Source organism: Pecten maximus, chromosome 2, assembly GCF_902652985.1.
Source record: "Pecten maximus chromosome 2, xPecMax1.1, whole genome shotgun sequence".
Lineage (NCBI taxonomy): Eukaryota > Metazoa > Mollusca > Bivalvia > Pectinida > Pectinidae > Pecten > Pecten maximus.
This window is the reverse complement of record NC_047016.1, coordinates 17174901-17197420: the sequence shown is the minus strand read 5'-3', so window position 1 is coordinate 17197420 and position 22520 is coordinate 17174901. Positions and strand designations below refer to the sequence as shown.

At 37.7% G+C, this 22520-nt stretch overlaps 1 protein-coding gene across 2 annotated transcripts; it reads left to right on the top strand.

Annotated features, from left to right (window-relative positions):
* Nucleotides 1-118: 118 nt before the first annotated feature.
* LOC117319799 lies at nt 119-20510 on the top strand. Of its 2 annotated transcripts, none has more exons than XM_033874545.1 (5): nt 119-220; nt 13242-13427; nt 15185-15297; nt 18523-18649; nt 19708-20510. In XM_033874545.1, exons 1-5 carry the CDS (start codon nt 175-177, stop codon nt 20007-20009), a joined length of 774 nt encoding a protein of 257 aa, XP_033730436.1. In that variant the 5' UTR covers nt 119-174; the 3' UTR covers nt 20010-20510. The 2 variants fall into 2 exon arrangements, with proteins under 2 accessions (XP_033730436.1, XP_033730433.1); XM_033874542.1 differs by having other exon boundaries at nt 126-313.
* The last annotated feature ends 2010 nt before the right edge of the window (nt 20511-22520 follow it).

The following is a 22520-nucleotide window of genomic DNA, read 5'->3' as shown; positions in this document are numbered from 1 at the left end:
TCTGTGTTGATTGGCCGTTGGGAATTGAACCATATAAAAACACTTCAAGTCGGTACTTATGTATATCCGTGTACTCGGGTTTCCACAAAAAGGGAAGTTTTAATGTACACAGAAAGTGATGCAGTGAACCTTATCGACCTGAATGTCTTAGTAATAGTTGTTTAGAGGAGCGGTATGGAGCTCGTCCTTCTCTGTATCGCTGGTCTCTTCACGGTGAAAGGTGAATATAATTCGACATTACTACAGAGACTGTCGGCCTCGTCTAGATCGTTATGGGGATTTATATTGGTGTTTACTACATGTTGTGTCCACGGTATGTATTAGTACTTTCTCAGGTGGTACAACTTACATAGATGTACAAAACCTTATCCGGATACGATAAACTTTACAAGGCGCATTGCTCGAGGGGGAAATCTCTCAAGTTTAAAAGTTTTGGGTTTTTTAATATTAACATATCACTGTTCGTGTGACAGCCTAGTTATGCAAACATAACAGGACTCAAACTAGAATTGCTGTTAAGTAAACAATTTCCGTCAGATCAAAACAGCAATTACATCGCAATACAGGTGTGTACATCAACTTATATGTATACATCACTACAATGTGTATGTGTACACGTGTGTACATTACTTGTACATGTGTACGTCCACGAAGGGGTACGGATCTGGGCTATTTTGTGGCCTCTCAGTGATGAGCTTGTCATCTCTATATTGTATGCCACTTAAAATAGCAGATTTTGTGGTGCCTTATAAAAACAAGAGGTGGGTTCAAGATGAAAGTTTAATTCTTTATGAATTCCATACAAATTCAATATCATAGATCTATTTTTATTTTACTGATTAAGAAAGGCATTAAAAAGGTGCCCCCTTGACCTTGCTATGTCACTGTGTTACCAAATACTTTGAAAATATCACGAAAAACTCCCTTCAACCAAGCCACAGTCAACATTTCAGCAATCGATAGCGCCATATACACACTTTGAAAATGTAAGTTGCTATCAGAATCACACAGAGCTGGGTATTGGATTTGGCAAAAATAGAGTCATATTGTTATTAATTAAACAAAAAAAATCACCCACTTGGTTTTGATCACCATGCACTTTCACTCCTTATTACGATAAATATGTGTGTGTTATGTGTAGTTCTTACTTTAAATCTGTCGTGACTTTGTTGAGTCCATTTGAATCATACGTACGTTGGTATGTATGTCCAGTGATAACTTATAACTTGATAATTATTCACGTCTCAGTTGAAACAGGACGTTACGTAATATCAAGCAAACCATGTTTGGAATGTAGCAGTGGATCGAACACGTACTACAAACACACGATAGCTCTGTGAAGTTCCGTTTATTCCATGGGGTAAAAACCCTATAATAACAATATAACAATAGTAAAATATCACAGTTTTAAAACCTTCTTCTCCTAGACAAATAATGAACTCGTCCAGTGAAACGCGACTGGCTAACGCATTTAGTACAAACACTCTTCACTATATAAATACTACTTAAACAAAATACTTGATAACCCAGTCGCAATCATGCATTACAAAAGAACTGACAAGGTTACGTTATGCACACCGAAGCAAGATATACAGTTACTTCTAAACAAATACTATTGAATCGATTGCGACTCAATTACGGTTACAGAGATATATAAAATACAAATGATTAGCAAAATACCACATGACTTACAAATGTACGGAAATAACAAAACCTACCTCTTCAAAAAAGGAAGAGGGCTTAATCCAAAGGGAAATAACCCGTAGATGGCCGGTGTTGTCACGCTGTGAGAGGGGTGAATTTGGGCCTATGGGGGGGAAACATAAGGCCAGCTTCGATGTGTCGACCATCTTTATTTTTCTTCCTCTTGACAATGCAAAAATTTACTGCATTTGGATCTCCAAAAATAAATCTTCATTGTAAGACAAAAAAAAAGAAATTATTCACTACAAAATTACAAATCAATTATGACATCATACAAACATAACCCTTGATCCATTTGGCAACACTATTCAAGTTCCATTACTTGCTCATCAACAGAAACATCAGCAGAGATTGCGCTCTTTATTATTAGTGTATTTCTGACATATTACTCTGAAAAACCTTCTTAAGATTAGGAAAACACTGACAGTGGAGTTTGCAAAAACGGACTCCTCTTGACCTGTGTCCATCTCTGTAGTAACGTCAAAAAGGTTAGGATCTCCGACTGGATGATTGTCCTTTGTAGTAACTGGACCCATGAAATAATCTGTAGGTTCAGGCACACGAATGTATGCCAGCTTAAGGCGATTCAAATGTACCGGGCGATGTAATGTCTTCCCTGAAACTTTGTTCCTAAGGATAACTGTGTGTGGCGTAGGGCAACTATCAATGACAAATGGACCAGTGTATTGATTTTGCAATTTCTGACCCTTGCCGGTAGGTTCAGTTTGTAAGTAAACATAGTCACCTGGTCCAACGTCCAGTGGGTTCAAATTGGTGTTCATCCGTTCCAGCATAGAAAGTTTTGCATGTTCTGCATTTTTGGTCACCTCCTGGCGAATCACATCAAGACGTTTGCTGAAGTCCTTGATATATTGGTGAATACATGTAGGAAGTCTTGGATAGTCGGTGTCTTCAACGTGGTTCGAGAATGGGAACCGAGGTCTGTAACCATACACAATTTCATACGGGGAATACCGTAGGGTTCCGTTCACAGTATTGTTCATCGAGAGGATCACAGATGATCCTTTCTGTACGAATGGTGTCATACGTTCTGCCAATATACGATGTGCTCTCTCCACTGATCCTAAACAGTGGTGGACAAAACTTGGGGTGTATTGTTGTTTGATGTCAAGCTGTCGACAAACTTCCTGAGTACATCGCGAAATGAATTCCGAACCTTGGTCCGATATTAGGGTTATGCACACTCCATATGTTGTAAACAGTGTATATAGCGCATGTGATACAGTTATTGCATCTTTGTTCGGAATTGGTAATGCAAACAACAATTTGCTGAATTGATCTACTGCAGTGAAAATATATCTATTACCCTTCTTTGTGATGGGTATCGGTCCATATAGATCTACTTGCCAAACATCGAAAGGTTTGGACGGTGTAGGGTATGCCACAATACTGGATTTAGTATGAGCTCGTGTTGTTTTTCTTTCCTGGCATTGAGGGCAAGATCGAACATAATCCGCAACTACAGTGGCCAACCGAGGAAAGTAATAATGATCCTTTACTGAGTCGACCGTATGTTGAATGCCTCCATGACCTCCCATGGGTGTGTCATGATACAGCTCAATGACCGTTTTGATCATTACGTCTGGTAGAACAAGTTGGTAGTTGTTCAAGGACTTGGTTCTTGTAGAATTCGCTTTGCGCGAGTGAAACAACAGCCGGTCAATTATTAGGAAATCAGCACTTTCTATCAAAATCCTTCTCGAGTCTTTTTGAGATTTTGGCAGTAATCCGTGCTCCAGATAGTCAACCATTGATTTACACCGAATATCTGAATGCTGAAGAGCAGAAATGGTTTCTGGATCAAAATGTCCCCGGGAAAACAAATCAATTGATTTTATGTTGGCTTTCGCCGAATCAATTTCAACAGAGCTTGAAGTAGAATCATTAATTTCGGTGTTTGAAACAGTCAAAATAGTCAGCGCTGTGTCCTTTCCATTTTTGGCATCCCCAACAGAAAAGTCATCAGTTGCGAAATCAACTGGTTGTGAAATGGTTTCTGAAGAAATATCTGTTGAACCAAGTTTTGGTGATGACAGCAAAATATCAGATTCCTCATAATTGTTCTGGTCAGAGCTCAAAATTTGTGGTGGTTTAATTGTTAAATCCACAGTTTGGTTCTCGAACGGTGTCTGATCAGCTTTCAATTTGTTGTCCTCATTGAAACAGGAACAATGTTGGTGTATTGAATGTGAGCGTCTTTTTCGCACTAGCTTTGGTAGTGTTCCGAACATGTCTTCGGAATCACCATCATATCCGTCATCATGATTGTCCAAACGTAACATAGAATTTTGAGATAGATCAGGCAACAAAGAAATAGCAGGACGTTGAAACTGGACATTATTGGCTTCCTTAAGGGTAACACAGTCAGATGAAGAGTCTGCAAACACATTTTGTAATGTTTGTCCATCTGGAAGTTTTATAGCGACAGGTTCCTCATTTGTGTATGGGAAGTAAATGTCGTCTTCATCTGGACTGTGGAAGGTTGTCTTGGAGTTGTCAAGGTTACATCTCGACAAAGCATCTGGTACTACCATTTGTGTCGCTGGTTTGTAACGCAGTTCAAAATTAAATTGTTGCAAAATTGCGATCCATCGTTCATAAATGGCACCCTTAAGTTGCTTTTGAAAGAGCGGCTGGATCGCTTGGTGATCACACTCAACTACAAATGGTCGTCCTTGTAGGTATGTCTTGCAATCTAAAATGGCTGTTACAATACCTAAAAGCTCGAGTTTTGTTGGTCCATAGGACCTCTGGTATCTGCTGAGTGATTTGGACCCGAACCGGACAACTCGTGCAACAGCGTCCATGTTGCTATCGTCAGTTTGATGTTTCTGATATAACATATATCCGATCCCATGAGATGATGTATCAACAGCCAAATAAAATGTTTGTTGATAGTTCGGGAATGCCAGTACATCTGAATGCACCAAGGGATGTTTAAGTTTTTGGAAAGAATCTTCCTGATGTTTGGTCCAATGAAAACGTTCACCTTTCCGTGTTAGTCTTATTAACGGTTCGGCAACCGTGCTGAACATTGGAATAAATTTCCTGAACCAATTAAACATTCCAAGTGTCCGTCTCAGTGATTTGAGATCTATAGGAGCAGACATTTCCTCAATAGCTTGAACTCTGTCAGGAGGTGGGGCGATCCCATCTTTGGATATATGATGGCCTAAGAAAATGCAGGAAGTTTGGGCAAATGCACACTTCTTTGGGCCAAGTTTCAGACCGGCTTTCTCGAGTCGTTGTAGTACCTCTGCAAGATCTGTCATATGTTGCTGAAAACTACTTGAAAAGACTAGAATGTCATCAAGGTAACACAAACATGATGCAAATGTGAGGCCGTGGAGTATCTTGTCCATCAGGAGCTGGAATGTGCTGGGTGAACTACTCAAACCCATAGGTAGTCGATGAAATTTGTAAGTCCCGAAACAGGTGTTAAATGCTGTATGTCTTGCTGATTCTGGGTCAATTTTCATTTGAAAAAATCCTGAGCTCTAATCAATAGATGTAAAGTATTTTGGAGAAGATTCCGAAAATGATTCTGTAAGTTCATGTAAATTTGGAATCTCATATTGGAAATGTTGTGTCTGCGTGTTGAGGTATCTGAAATCAACGCAGAAACGGAATTGTGATAAACTGGACTCCTTGGTTATAGGCTGGCTAGGTGTACTACTTTGTGACCGCTTTGTTACAAGTACGACAGGGCTAGTAATCAGAATTTCTTCTGCTTCACTAACGGGCGCAATAATGCCTTGACGAAGCAACTCATCAAGTTGGTGACGTAGTACCTCACGTTTATCCGGTGGCATGCGGTATGGGCGTTGATACTTGGGCTTAGCATCATGCTTCAGCAAGATCTTGTGCTGTACTAGATCTGTAAAACCAAGATCAGGATTATCTTTTGTCACAAATACATTTGCATGTTGAAGAAGCAAAGATTTCAGCGAACCTTGTTCCTCCTCAGTCAAATGGTTTGGGATACTTATGTTTTCAAAGAGAGACTTGTTAGAACTAGAATCCGCTGACTCAGATTGTTTGTTGATGTCCGATTTGAGTTCCACATTTTGTACGAAATAGTCTGAAACATCAGTAGCTTCATGGTCCACAGATGTGTATTCAAACTGGGCTATGTTTCTCCCTGGAAGGATGGTAATTGCAGCATTAGTAGGGTTCAGTAATTTCAGTGGTACAGTGTTCTCGCGCGAGACAGTTACAAGACTCTTGGCGACAAGAAGATGTTGATGTAAGGTGTAACTACTACCAGAACAAATACCTTGTGATCCATATAAAACATGTTTTGGGAGTTTGCCCCAAACAATCTGTTCTGAATTGGCCTGAATGACAGTTCGGTGTGTACATTTCACTCCAATTGATCCAAAAGTATATGAATGATTAGAAAAATTCAGTATCACTCCATTTTCTTTCAGGTATTGAGTTCCTAAAATCAAGGGATGCGAAGTGTTAGGTAAAATATGGACTCGAACTCTATGCGTATTTCCACAAACAGTTATCTTCACAACAGCAGTACTAGTAATAGAAATAGTTTGATTATTTGCCAGGACCACTTTTTCATCTGTCAAGCTTTGAAATGAAAATTTTGCAAAATTTGGGACATTTGAATAAAATTCCTCACTTATGATGTTCAATGAACTGCCTGTGTCAAGGAGAGCTGATAATTTGGTTGAATGAATCTGTACCGGTAGGAATAGAAATTGTTGTTTACTCTGTTCAATGGCTTTGCTCTCTATGTTACCATTTGAAGCAGACCCCGTGTTGATTGAAGTTACTGGTGTCCTGAGGGGAAGGGTCCTTGGCTCCTCAGGTGAAAAGCGTTTCCCTGGTTTGGTAGTGGGTGTTGTGCCAATAAACGACATGAAAGTGCAGGGTGCCCAAATTGAAAACAAAGCTGGCATTTTAGAAAGGATAGGGATTTGCCAACTCCATTCCAATTACAATCTCTACGCATGTGTCCTTCTGCTCGACAGGAGTGACAGATGATGTTATTATTTTGAACTTGCTTCTGGAAAGGAGGCTATGCTTGGTACTGAGGTTGCCTTGGCGACTGTTGTTGTCTTTTCCTCGCCTGGGGATTTTGCTGTGAATCTGAGCTGTTATGGTTAACAGATAACCTAGAAACAACATCTGTTAGTTGTTGTATCTGTTGTTTGATGTCAGTAAGTTCAGATTTTTGTGTTTGTGGGTGTAGAGTACTAGTGGCACTAGCACACATCTCGGCGGACTGTTGAGTTGAGAAGGGAACAGTGTCAGTCCGAAAACCATTTGCTTCTCCAATTTTAGCAGCTGTAAGTGCTGTATCGAGATCTCGTAGTAAACCAGCACGTACAAAAAAATGATAAGCCACGAGGTAATCCTGCTAAAAACCTTGCCAAGACTTCATGTTCCGCTTTATGTATAAGTTGGCCCTTTTCAACAAGCTGGCAATGATAATCCTCAATGGGCTGGTTTTCCTGAAGAGATATTTTCTGAAAGTTCTCATTCTCTAGCATCATTTGTGGGCTATGCCAGTCAAGGGAGACAAATCGTTCGCAAAATAATTTCTTCAGGCACTCCCAGGTTGTTTTGGCACCAGTGTCTGATATACTGTTGAACCATGTTAATGCCGGTCCTTGAAGATGTAAAATGAAAAGCTGCTATTTTTCTGTTATCATTGTCAGCTTTCAGTAAAATTGCATAAGATTCAAATTCTGACAAAAAGTTGTGTCCATCTTCATGAGGGTATCCAGAAAACTTTTTACATGTTAATTTTGCCATGGTGTGAAGATCATCAGTTGCTGAATCTGTTAATGGTTCATAATCAGAAATACCAGTACTGGAAAAAATACTTGGGACATCAGGCAGAGTTATATTGTCTGGAAAGTCTGTAAAAGATACTGGAATAGACCTAGAGTTTTTATCTGGTACGAAACTGAATTCATGTAAAGCATTCTTTGCCAAAAAGTGTTCATCAAAAATGTGTAAATCATCATTGTCATCAGAACTTAGGCTGTTATCAGTAATTTCACTCAGAATGTCTATAGAAGTGCTGGTACTAATTTGACGAGTTGAAATATGTTGGCCGGGTGGATCAGCAATATAGAATTAGTAGATAGACAGGACATTTCATACATATGTTGGCCGGGGGGCTTTACAACATAAATTGTACATGTATGGCCTGTTAATATGACTTGCAGAGTTTGTATACATCCTGTATAATGAAATACAAATATGTCGGCCGGGGGGCTTTACAACATTATTTGTATACATATATATAAACATACATCACACATTGTTCATAAGTTGCTAACAACCCACATATTATAATTCTCATAACATAAGTTAATGACACTGTAAGATGATAAGATACAAATAAGTCGGCCGGGAGGGCTTTACAACATTATTTGTATACACATATCACAGTTAATGTTTATAATACACATGTAAAGCTCATTACAGAGTTATATGACACCATTTACAAATATGTCGGCCGGGGGGCTCTACAACAATATTTGTATTTTTGTGAACCAGGCCATCTTCAACCTTTGGTCTGGATGAATTCCATCTCCCATCGCACCATAGAAGAAACGAGATGTCCTGCCTCTAGATCTATTTACCCGCATGTCTGTGTGTAAAGGAAGATGCTGGCCTGTGTGGGTTTCATTGAAATTGTGAATGAAGTCATTGTTGATTCGCAAAACAAATTTTTCAAAGGCTTTCTGATGATCAAAAGTTATATTGTTTATGTGTAAATTTGATTTATGAGGAAAGGTGCTCGCACATTCATACAGATGTTTAGGGGCAATTGTTCCAATAACAATGCGAGCAGATGGAGACACTGCAGGAATCAATCTATGAAAATCATTTGTAATTTTTCTATACAGCCGATCTAAAACATGTGGGGGAAGATCGAAAACATTGTCAGGTACATCATTGATTCCAAGGCATATAATACATAATTTAACTGAAAACTGGCTGGTATGATTTGTAATATAAGTCAAATGATAAGAAATCTTGGATCCTGGTACAATATTGCAAAAAACATTCGGTTTAACAACAGTTTTATTTAGTCCACGAAGACGCGAGTCTCCCAAAATGACTGTAGTCATCACGAGAAAAACAAATGTCACATGGCATTACATGGCGCGAAAAAAAAAAAAACGAAAATGGATCAGCTAACACACAAATTAAATTGAAAGAGAATCCAAAGCACCGTAAAGTTACCACTTTCCGTCTCGCTGTCCTCAATTTAGATTCTCCACCATGTTGTCACGCTGTGAGAGGGGTGAATTTGGGCCTATGGGGGGAAACATAAGGCCAGCTTCGATGTGTCGACCATCTTTATTTTTCTTCCTCTCTATTCTAAACAACAAAACATAGGCCGGACGGACTAATTCCGGAATAAAGTACAAACTAATAAAATAAGAATGAAACGGAACTAAAATATCCGGAAAAAGAGTTATCTACTCTTTGACCGTACATGAAATAGATAGAGATCTCACCGACCAGTATTAGCATAAACATAACACCGGTTACAGACAATGCTGCATATCTACAAATGATATTCAGATGTTATAATATACTGCTAAAGGAAATCGAACATTTACTTTTACAAGAATCTCGAAAACAATAATACTGATGAAAATATGAAGCCAGAACATATCTTCTATATAATATAAAAGACAAACATGAATTTCTAATACTATGAAATTCAAATTACCACAAGATAGATTGACTTGTACTCGAGAATAAAGTAAATCTAACAAAAATATAATCAACATAAAACATTATCTGTACTTACAATTGAATAGCACAGCTCTGATGAATATCTAAATGTCTCCTATTGTAAAAACCAAACCGCCATCATTCAAATCTCATACGGGTGTGATAGATTGCCGCGCAGTGCGCACACTGACCACTGGGCAATAAGATAAAAATAGATTGAACCTTGACACTACTAAGAACCGGTTTACAAAGCAGGATAATATACTACATACAGTTCCGTCACAATATACCGGACCGGATCTAAATTATGTAAAATGTACAAATACATTACAATAAATAGAGGCTACATGTCAATTTCAATTACATTGAAATTATACCCTACTACAGGAATACCTACGCTAAAACTTGTATTACCTTTATATAGAGGTCAGACATGATGAATTGCTACGATAGGAACATTTACAGACAGGATTTTGTTTAAAGAGGTGACATATAGGCTATTGGACTGTATAATTACTCCCAGTGACATCTGTATAAGACTGTAGACATATTTCCAGACACATGATATAAGCTACAAACACTTCAGTTCGTATACATTTACACACTTATGTAAATCAAATTTACGTTTACACATATACTGACCGTGGTACATTTGTATTAGGCATATGTGTCGACTAATCTTAACAATATACATGTACATTTGTAAACAGTAGTAGTAGTAGTAAAGCTACATTGGTATACAAATCACTGTGGGTCTTCTTTTCAAAGTCAATTTAAACTACATTCAAAGCCATGTTTTGTTCCTGCATTACATTTATAACCCAGTTGGGAAATACATGTATATTTTAACCTACACATATCTTGTTTAGTTTTAACAAAAGTTAAGTTCGTTTATTAACAAAAACACATTAGATCTTGTTTCTTTTGATAGGACATTTTTTGTTGAATCCGTATAGAGGTGATCTGATAGGTAGCTTGATAGACATCTCTTTATTTTTTAGTTGTTTTTCTGTTTTGTTACACTTTAACTTTCCTATTTCAATCTCACTTTTGGACACCATTTGTTGCGTTCTTACTTTACTCGTCTGACTCATTTTTGACGTTTCTTAATCTTTACCTCATTACCATCCTCGGTGTCAGGCCGATTTACAACAAACAGTTAATCTTAGCTACATTAACACTAACTTATTTATATTTCCTTCCAAAAGATTCCTGCTAAAATACCATTACTAAAGATAGACATGGCCCCCGAGTAAAGATCCCCGGTGAAAATGGTATTACTAAAGATAGAACTGACCACCTAAATGTTGACAACTGCTAAAATACCATTACTAAAGATAGAACTGACCAACTAAATATAGATACCTGCTGAAATGGTATTACTAGAGATAGAAATGACTACTTCAATGTAGAATCCCACTTACGTGCACTGGTATTTCTAAAGATATAAGTGACCACCTAAGTAAAGCTTCCTGCTGAGTATGGTACATATTACTTATCACTGCTCTTGTTTCCTTTAGAGTGCTACTTCGTCGATATAAACTAACCAAATGAAACCAGTCCTTTGGTACACGGCCCTATATAGTCGGAGAATAGTAGGACTTAAAAAGACCATCCTTGAGTACCTCTTTCAATACGAGGATCTGTTCTCGCTCTACCCATTAGGGTGGCTATCAGTTCTGTGCCCGCTCTAGCCCAGTGGGGAAGACTATGTCGGTTCTGTCCCCACTCTAGCCCCCGTAAGGAAGGCTATATCGGTTCTGTCCCCACTCTAGCCCCCGTAAGGAAGGCTATAACGGTTATGTCCTGAATCAAGCCCCCGCGAGGAAGGCTATATCGGTGCTGTCCCCACTTTAGCCCCGTGAGGAAGGCTATATCGTTACTGTCCCCACTCTAGCCCCGTGCGGAAGGCTATATTAGTTCTGTCCCCACTCTAGCCCCCGTGAGGAAGGCTATATCGGTTCTGTCCCCACTCTAGCCCCGTGAGGAAGGCTATATCGGTTCTGTCCCCACTCTAGCCCCCGTGAGGAAGGCTATATCGGTTTTATCCCCACTCTAGCCCCCGTGAGGAAGGCTATATCGGTTCTATCCCCACTCTAGCCCCCGTGAGGAAGGCTATATCGGTTCTGTCCCCACTCTAGCCCCCGTGAGGAAGGCTATATCGGTTCTGTCCCCACTCTAGCCCCCGTGAGGAAGGCTATATCGGTTCTGTCCCCCCTCTAGCCCCCGTCAGGAAGGCTTTATCGTTACTGTCCCCACTCTAGCCCCCGTGAGGAAAACTATATCGTTCCTGTCCCCACTCTAGACCCCGTGAGGAAGGCTATATCGGTTCTGTCCCCACTCTAGCTATGTCGGTTGTTATTTTTATCCTTCCGTTAGTATAGGGATAGTTACCATTCTCTATATTTTATATGCAAACAAGGGTTGATGTATAATTTCTGAAAATAAATTGAAACCCTTCGCATTCACAAATATACCATTTCCTTCTCAATTAAGGGAGAAAGTGTACAACAAATCTAGATACTGTTAGGGATAGTTAGGGAAACAATATTTTGAAACATGAGATTAACGCACCTATCCCTGACATTTTATTATTTGTAATTGCATATATGTGTATATTGTAATGTTTAACAGTAAGTGTATTACACCCTGTTCATATATACCATAAATAAACTTTGATTTTGTCCAATATATTTACCTTACTTCTTTTGACATTGTGAAGGTTGTTATCCTCCATCCAGTACTAACTAATTAGTGGTTGTAGGTGGCGGTATGAACTAGTTAAAATATTCAGGCATATAAATCACATAGTAACCTATTGATAAACAAATCTTATACATGGGTTAAGTTTTAAAGATCTTTGGTGTTGATGTCTCTCTAAATGTTTCGAAGTTGTCTTCTATTTGAATTCGCTTTATTTTTGTGTTTTTGATTTAGGTTAGGTTATGCATATATTTACTGTAGTTAAAAACATGGAATGTGTTGGAAATAAAACTGCACACATACTATTTTAATAAAGACATATGGAGGGGGGGGGGGGTTCCTGGGGGTCGCCCCTTTTGCTATAAGCATTTCATTTTCCGAAATTTTGGCCCCCAGACCCCTCGACAAAGAAAACAAATTCGGCTCCCCCCCCCCCCCCCCCCCCCCCCCCCCCCCCCCCCCCCTTTCAAATTCCTGGATCCGCGCCTGATGTATCATAAATATATATATATATATATAATGCTATTTTATACCAATACCATTACTTTTAATCATTCTACTTAATTTTAAGGTGAGAGTTTCAAATGCTGTGTATATTGCTATTATCTCCTGTATAGCTCTAGGCTACCATCATGGATACAATGACAGAGCGAAAGTTGTCACGCGTAATTTCACTTCCCTTTTTCGTAAACAACAATAAAACCGTGTATTGCTTGATGTTGTGTTGCATAATATCCTGAATTCAAACATAAGACGAATAAACAAGAGGCAAAGAGGGCCTGCGTTGTTCACTTGGATATTTCTGAAATCATGGCAATTATATTCCGATGTCTGACTGGTTGTTCAAGTACAATAACACTTCTATGTGAGAACACTCAATAGTCTCGGTCCAGATTCGGAGGGCTTGCTCACCATGGTTATTTGGAATACAAGTTGGTTTTTTTACTAAAATATATACCCTTCAAATGAATGTTAAAATATTTTGAACTGTTTCCCACCTGCTAAAAGTAGCACTAGCAACTTGATAAAACATAACTGAAGTGATATTACAGTGTACATGTATCAACAGCTTTTGGTGCCTTATATTTCAGCCTCTGAAGTAAAAACGGAGTTCCAGAGTATAGCTAAAACAAGAGATGGTGCCAGAGGATATTGTCAAAGAACATATTATCAAGGGTCTCTTGCCCCAATGCAGGACATTGTCAATACCAGGCAGCAGTCTATCCAGGTGTGGGACGGGAACACGTACCAACTCTCCCCTCTCATAACGATAATAGGTAAGACGCTATTCACAGTCTGTGCGATAAGAGTATCGTCTCCGAGTAAAATATGATATTTTGCAAATCACAAATCTATGTCAATGGAAGTCAATTTATTTATACAACAGAGAGCATTCTATATTTTTTTTTACAAAATGTGTTTTGTCGGTAAAATAATTCATAATGCCATCATGTTATACATGTAGTATTTTTAGGTCAACTGAGGCGAATTCTCAATTAGGCGACCTTTTCTAATCACCTATTTACATATGTTTCTTCTTCGAAATCTCTGAACCAGATTCAATGAAATTTTGCAGAAACGTTTGATGACCAAAGGTCTATAAAAAGTGCGAATTATATGGTCTCCACCCCAGGGACCTGAGGGGCGGTGCAAAAAGTGTACCCTGAAATTTAAAAGAGAATCTTCTCAAGATCCAAATCAGGTCGAATCAAATACTCTTTGCAGACGGTTTTACCAATATTGTCAATTCCAAGTCCCCTTTGGTCGAATCTACTGTAGTTATGAGCGGAGCGGGAGAGTAAAGTGTCTGGTTTGGCCTATCGGGCTCTTGATATTACTTGATATGACAGTATCACAGTACTAATACATATATACGTATGTAACAGTATCACAGTACTAATACATATATACGTATGTAACAGTTTCACAGTGCTAATACATATATACGTATGTAACAGTTTCACAGCCATGACATCCGCATCAGCTTTCAAAAGTAAACACCATTCTAAATCGTCAGGAAACGAATGAAGCCTCCTAGCGATATGACAATGATTTACCACAAATGATAATGTTACATTAATATCAATTATTGTTTTTACTGTTATCATAAGCTTATTGTTTGCACATTAAATACCACTAAATACCAGACAACTAAAAACAATCAATACCACTAAATACTACTTAATTCCACTTAATACCACTAAATACCACATCTCTCAACACCACTTAATAACACTAAATACCAGACAACTAAAAACAATCAATACCACTTAATACTACTTAATACCACTTAATACCACTAAATACCACTTAATACCACTCAATATCACTTAATACCACTAAATACCATTAAATACCACTAAATACCACTAAATAACACTTAATACCACTCAATACCATTAAATACCACTAAATACCACATCTCTAAACACAACTTAATACCACTCACTACCACTCAATACCACACCTCTTAACACCACTAAATACCACACAATACCATTAAATACCACTAAATACCACTTAATACCACATCTCTAAGCACCACTTAATACCATTCATTACCACTTAATTCCACTCAATACCACTTAATACCACTCAATGCCACTTAATACCACTAAATACCACTAAATACCACTAAATACCAATAAATACCACTGACCAAATGGAAAAATGACTTTTCTTACCCGTTTCACTTCAGAGATTCAACAAAATATAAAATTATAAATACATGTAAACGATTATAAATAAGCAAGGTCTCATGATGCTGAAATTGAAGCATCCATATAATACATTGGGTACTTCCGACACTTTTGATAACTTATATTTGTTATTATCTGGTAAATAATTGCGAACAATCTGATTTTGATTCTGTCCTGATGCCGCCTCAAAATACACGATGTCACACACGGTGATTCAGGTATCATTTTCTTATCAGGTTGTTCATTTCACTTTTCATCAATCGTAGTCACAGAAAGATATAAGGCTTGTCTTTAAGGTTTTATATACACAGCTTCGTATGTTTTGTTATGTCCAGGATGTACAAACGACACTGGCGTTGATCGACATACGATACCTGAAAGTTTACATTGGTCAGACGCAGCAGCACAATGCCAGGCTCAGTGTAATACAACTACGCTTGCTATCAGGGTAGGTATTGTACTGGTCAGTAACAACATGTAATCAGGGTAGGTATTGTACTGGTCAGTAACAACTTGTTATCAGGGTAGGTATTGTACTGGTCAGTAACAACATGTAATCAGGGTAGGTATAGTACTGGTCACTTACAACTATCTATCAGGGTAGGTATTGTACTGGTCAGTAACAACTTGTTATCAGGGTAGGTATAGTACTGGTCACTAACAACTTGTTATCAGGGTAGGTATAGTACTGGTCACTTACAACATGTAATCAGGGTAGGTATTGTACTGGTCAGTAACAACTTGTTATCCGGGTAGGTATAGTACTGGCCACTAACAACATGTAATCAGGGTAGGTATTGTACTGGTCAGTAACAACTTGTTTTCAGGGTAGGTATAGTACTGGTCAGTAACAACTTGTTTTCAGGGTAGGTATAGTACTGGTCAGTAACAACTTGTTATCAGGGTAGGTATTGTACTGGTCAGTAACAACTTGTTTTCAGGGTAGGTATAGTACTGGTCACTAACTTGTTATCAGGGTAGGTATAGTACTGGTCACTAACTTGTTATCAGGGTAGGTATAGTACTGGTCACTTATAACTTGTTATCAGGGTAGGTATAGTACTGGTCACTTACAACTATCTATCAGGGTAGGTATGGTACTGGTCAGTAACAACTTGTTATCAGGGTAGGTATAGTACTGGTCACTAACAACTTGTTATCAGGGTAGGTATAGTACTGGTCACTTACAACTATCTATCAGGGTAGGTATTGTACTGGTCACTAACAACTGGCTATCAGGGTAGGTATTGTACTGGTCACTAATAACTGGCTATCAGCGTAGGTATGGTACTGGTCACTTACAACTTACTATCAGTGTAGGTATGGTACTGGTCACGTATAACTGGCTATCAGGGTAGGTATTGTACTAGTCACTAACAACTGGCTATCAGGGTAGGTATTGTACTGGTCACTAACAACTATCTATCAGGGTAGGTATTGTACAGTCACTAACAACTGGCTATCAGGGTAGGTATTGTACTGGTCACTTATAACTGGCTATCAGGGTAGGTATTGTACTAGTCACTAACAACTGGCTATCAGGGTATGTTATCACATGATATCCAAGCACAGTTGCTTGAATTTAAGCGAATACACTTAACAAATGCAGTGACATGAGTGCTCGATCTGGTATTGTATGTGAAACCCAAATTATGTCAGTTAATTTTATCAGTGCGTTAATATATATATATTGTTGCTGCCGATAGACTGCCACGCCCTACTCTGGGTAACAACTAACATGGACCGAACAAGTATCATCAGGAGCAAATCAGTAAGAGAAATATAACGAATTAATGAAAATCCCTTTTCCTTTGTAAAAATAACAGGTTCTGTTCAAGATTTTATCTGAAAAATCCTTGGGGGTAGGGCGACACAATTTCCATACATATTGGACGGTATTTTCTCCTCGGGACAAATGATATGAACGAAGAGGGGAATTTGTTTAAAGTTTATTATTCTGTATGATTAAAAGGATTTGTTTCGCATTTAGTTTGCGACATGAAAATGGTATAGAAACTTAGAAATGTATTCAACAAGAGGCAGACGAGTGGGCCTCAATGATAGATGTAAACATGTGTTATTGATATTGAGCGGCTTTAAAGCGACTATTCGGGGAAGTAAACTTAGTCAAGGTGCATTATCTGGTATTCCAAAAGTTATACCGCAGCAATGCGATGGTCTAGTTCTGCTTGTATTGTCCAGTTTGACCACATTGCCTTGGTATGGCAGGTACCTATTGTTGTAATTCACGTGATGGTTCCAAAACGAGGCAGTGAAAAATATTAACAGAAACACACGGATGTTCAGTCATGTCGGATTCTTCAAGTGGTCAAAGCAGTAACGCGTACGAAAATACTTAACTAACATTAAACATATAATGCATGTGAAGGATTTCTACCTAAAGGTTGTTTCCATATGACTTAATACATGCAAAAACCACAATAAAGACTGAAATCGGTATGAATCGCCGTCCGAGGCCGGGATGGGGCCCAATGTGGGGTAATCTAAACCGTGCCATCGTCACCGGTGATATCGCGATCACTTCATTTGGCAAATAGTTGTATAAATATATTTTATTGAAGCTATCATGACATATTGTTAATTTAACATCGCTTTGTTGCCGAACTAATTATAGTTAAAGGCCGAAATATCTTGATTTCGGGAGCCATTTTTCTGCCGCAAATGTTTACATTCAACAAATCTGGATTTTTTGCGCCTGCGCCAAAATTTATCCGTAGAAAATCGTTTTCTTTGTTAATTTGCTGTTTTTTTTAAACTATGACATATTTTCTCAAGTAGTCGCTTTAAAATTAGTCTTATTTTAATCTTCTATAGATGTAGCAGCCTTAACGATATGTATACTATAATGTTGATGGCAGTGTATAGGATCATGAGGCAAGTGAAATCGGAAGAACTATTTGTTAGCAGATCACCTAGTCCAAAGGACCAAAGTATGATATTAGCAGATCACCTGGTCCTAAGGACCAAATAAGTATGCTTATAACCATACCGTGGTGTCCGTCTTCAATCTGTCCTCTGTCCGTCGTCCTTATGTCGACGATGTTTTCTTCTTCCTCATTGGAAGCATCCTTAGACGAAGGGGATTTACAATGTTACAAACAGTGGATCTGTTTCCCATGAGATAAAGGGACAAGGCACAAAAGGGGTACTGGTGATTAACCTGAAGAATTTTTATCAAATTGTGTGTGGCAGATTATTTGGTTAAAGAGAATCAATGTTGAATGAACTGGACCCAAAATATTTAAATGATTGGCATCCATAGGGTAAAACTGCATTTACATAAAGTCTTATCTGCATCATCCTTGTGCAATATGAAGTGAATATGCATTCACTTTAAATCTATTCTCCCAAGAGGCACAATAAAGGAAGTCAAAATTGATTCTCAACTTCATTCCCTGTTGAAGCTCATTTGGAAACAGAACTTTGGATATTGCTAATAGAAAAATGTTGACTCAAATATATGGTACTGGATGGCAGATCCAAAAATGGGAAAAGTGTATGTAAAATCACTTAAATAAATCCTGGTGACTTTCGTCAAAATAAAGGTCAAGTGTTTTTCAACCATTGATGATTGTTTCATCTAACATTTCATAATTATATCGAAATGAGTATTATGAAATGTAATCATTAGACTTTTTTTTTATTAAATCAGGGTCCAGATTGTCATTGTTTGGACGAATCGTACACACTGACAAATGATAGCGATTGCTTACCGATGATAAAAAGATCGCCAACCCAGAACAGTAAAAACACAGACGCAAAGACTGTGTTTAAGAGAGGTATGTTGAGATAAAACTGAGACATACATATTTCTTACATCGTTTAAATTTCTAATGCTAAAAACAAATGGAAAACTAATATAAAGCAATAATTAGCAATTTTCTATTTTTCAAACACATTCTCCTTTAAAATGACAGATAATGGGATATTTTTGTGATTAAAAATCGTTTTTCTGGTTAAAAATCGATGTTCTTTACTTTCATAAATTTACCTATTCAGTATAATGGCAGGGTTGGGTGTTCTATTGAATATTTCAGCAATGTGTTTCTGTAACAAAGAACTATAAAATCGGCAACAGTTCCGCGCTATCTAAAGGAGACAAGCACAAAAGAACCAAATGCATACATCTAGCACACAGGGGAGGCCGCCCTTAGATACCGATATCTCGTAATCTGCTGATAGGATGTTAAACAATGTATAACAAAACTAACCCCAAAAATTATAATTCTTTAGAAGATTAATTGACTAAGGTTTAAATTGGACACCAAATGTAGGATTGCATTATTCCCTTCTTCAAATCTTGTCAGGGCTCCGTCTTAGGAACTACTTGTCACTGGTACATCGTAAGCTTACCTGGGTGAGGCGGTTTGTTATGTTCTAGAATAATTCCACTGACACATTTTGACCTTGGACCTACATTGAACATCAAAGAAAGAGTGTATCTTGGCTCTATATCATGCATTAGTTGTCACTGCAAATTCGTCATTCATTCATTCCTTCAGCTGCTGCTTCTTTCTCTAGGACTCGTCAATGATTTAAGGGCCTTCTTGTGGACTCGGCATTGATGATAATTACGAATTATTGGAAACCAAGAAGGGAATCTTGCAAAATTAATATGGACAAAAAGAAAAAATGTTGAATATGCAAATTAAAATTTTCTAACTTCATATGTTAAATTCAGGATATTTGGTTATAAAGATGAATATATTCCTGATAAGTGCCTCTGTTGGAAAATGTCCAGCTAAGACATACCAAGTGAAGTTTTAAAAAGTAAACGTTCACTGGCATTGAAACACAAAATACATTATCATGGTGAAATATTTATTTTTACATTCAGTGAGTCTGGGAATAAGCTACCCTCCAACTAACAGGTGCCTTGCTGTGAACGGTTCCGGTGCCTGCAACTACGAGTTTAGGATATGTCAGGATTCGCTACATATGACGTGTAAAGGTTGGAATACAGTGCAAATCATATTATACCCCAGCAAAGAAGTAACAAGGGATGTATTGGAATCATCTTGTCTGCCTTCTTTCTGCCCTTTAGTCAGGGCGTACGAATTCTTCCTGTCTCCTCCATTGCATGGTCGTATGAGGTTAAAAGTCTGCCCCCTGAAGAATCACTTTTGTGTCTTTTATTAAGAAGATATTGAAGACACCTAATAAGATCTTCTGGCTCATTGCCAGACTTGGATCTTTAATATATCATATCTTCCCTCAATGCTCTGGCTTTCTATGTTTTGCGTTTTTCTATAGTTGTCTCCTTGACACCCGTCCTGATATGGCCCTGGTTTTTATGGGTAAGTCCTAAGTGTGTATGTGATGTGGTGTCTGTGATGTGACTGTTTTGAAAAAGTCATATTTGAGTGATTTGTGTATGTTTCCTTGTGAATATAACTGACTCTGTTTAAAGGTATTTTTATGTCCCATGTGTTGCCCATTCACATATAAGAGTGTAGTCAATTGTTAGTGCTTGCGTGTTAATCTATAATTGCATAAAGAGATGTGTCATCAAGAAAAAGGTTAATTTCAGTAGAAAAGTTCCGATAATATAATTGAAATAAAGAAGTTGACCAAGGACAGGTCCGTGAGTTACCTCTTTTTTAATAACCTTGACTTGAGTAAGATAACCTTCATCACTAAGAATATGCATAATGTCTCTGAAATAATTCTGGACCCAGATAAGTAAATTTCAATCAATGTAATATTTTTAGCTACACGATCAAAAACGTATTACTATATAACTACCTAAATCATCCGGTTTCAATCCCGACAGGTGCCTAGTTATACTAGAATTTTCAACAAGGTAAAGTAATAAATGTATTTGAAAATATTTTTCTAATAAACTTATAAAAACAAGATATCATCGGGATAGGTCTATAGTTTGAAATACCATTGGCTGAACGGTTTCCCTTATAAATAACATTTATGTTGGCTTGTTTCCCACTTATTTGTAGAATGATAATGTGAGGGGTAATATCAGAGAGGAACTTTTTCATATTTTTCAGGAAAACACAATCAGGACCTGGTGGTTTATTTACATTAATTTTGTCTTTGATGTCTTGTTGGATGACACGGATGTGGGGGAAATTTGGGTGAAATGTTGTGTTTTCTGAGGGAGTTCAGGGTCAGATGACGATGTTCAAATATTTTCGAAAATGACTGGGTGTTTTCAGCTTAATCAATTTAATAGTGAATCACCTAATTGTTAAATTGAAGGGTGGATGGGAGTGGAGAGAAGGATTTGTTAGAAACGTTAGTTACAGATTTGTTCACTAATTATTTGTCTGAATGGACTATATTCTCATTCAGTGAATTGTCTCGGTTTGTTTTATGTAACTTGCCTTTGCTTCATAAATCAAGTCAATAGATTCATTTCCTAGAAGACGGAATCAGTTCCAATAATCACCTGTTCCATTACACAATTAATTATAGAGGCATCAAATAGTGCTGACTGTCGTTATTCAATGAATGATTTAACCAATCACCGTTAAAAATCAACTTTATCATCTTTCAGAATGGTCTTTTCAACACTCTCTTGTTTAGATATGTTCAAATAAATTTGGGCATGAGCCTGGAGTGGTCACTTCAGAGTGGCGGTAGTATGTGTAAGTCGTTTTGAATATGTTTCTGTAACTAGAAAATATAGAATCAAAGAATGTGGCGCTGTCGGGTGTTATTCGTGTAGACACATTAATAAATCTCGATGCTTGACTTTATGAGTTACTCTTCATTTAATTTGCATCAGATCTGCTCAGTTACGTCCGTCAACAATTCAATATTAAGTAAACATCTAAAACTAGGGCGAACCAACAAAGTTTCACGGTCAATTCTTGGTGGCGTTTCACGTTTAACAAATCTGTATTTTGTCTAACAAACTTGTGGCTTCGATTTCCAGCGAGCAATTCTTCAAAACAAACCAGTTTGCGCATGCGTGTAACACATATTTTCCTTTACATGTAGAGTGGAGCACCGCATTATGTTATGTCGATATCAATGACATATGATAATTAATTGTTAGTAATTATGATATATAACCAAAGCTCTACATAATCCCTTCCTAGGTCAGCTCCTGTTACACAATTACAATGTTATTATAATAGACTATAACCCCGCCTGTTGGGCCAGTAGTTTTTTTTTTTTTTTTTTTTGTGAGGAGTGGGAGTAAATGAGTGAAATTGATTGGCAATGTTCCGTATCAATAAATTTAAATATGCTTCAGTCAGGCTAGGTATACCACATCATTATATATCAAAACTCACCCCGGTGATTCTCAAGAAATAATTATATATGTAACAAATTTCAACCATCAAAATCAAAGATAGCTGTCCGGCGTCTATCTTCTGCAAAATCAGAATATGTAAGTTCCGGTTGGACCGTGGTGGTACCCATCTGGAAACGTGAAATAACGAATAGATGGCTACATTTGATTTTGACAGTTGAAAGTTGCTGTTTATAAGTTCTTCTTAGATCATTTTTGGAATTGATATGCTAAGTCCCAACTTATCACGTGATTTAGAAGAAAAAGAAAGAGAACATATCGGTCTAAAACGAGTATTGAACCAACCAAATGCAAGAACTATTATACGTGTACGTGAATTTCGAATCGTCTGTCAATCAGATAAATGATGACGATACGCAGAAAAATGTTCA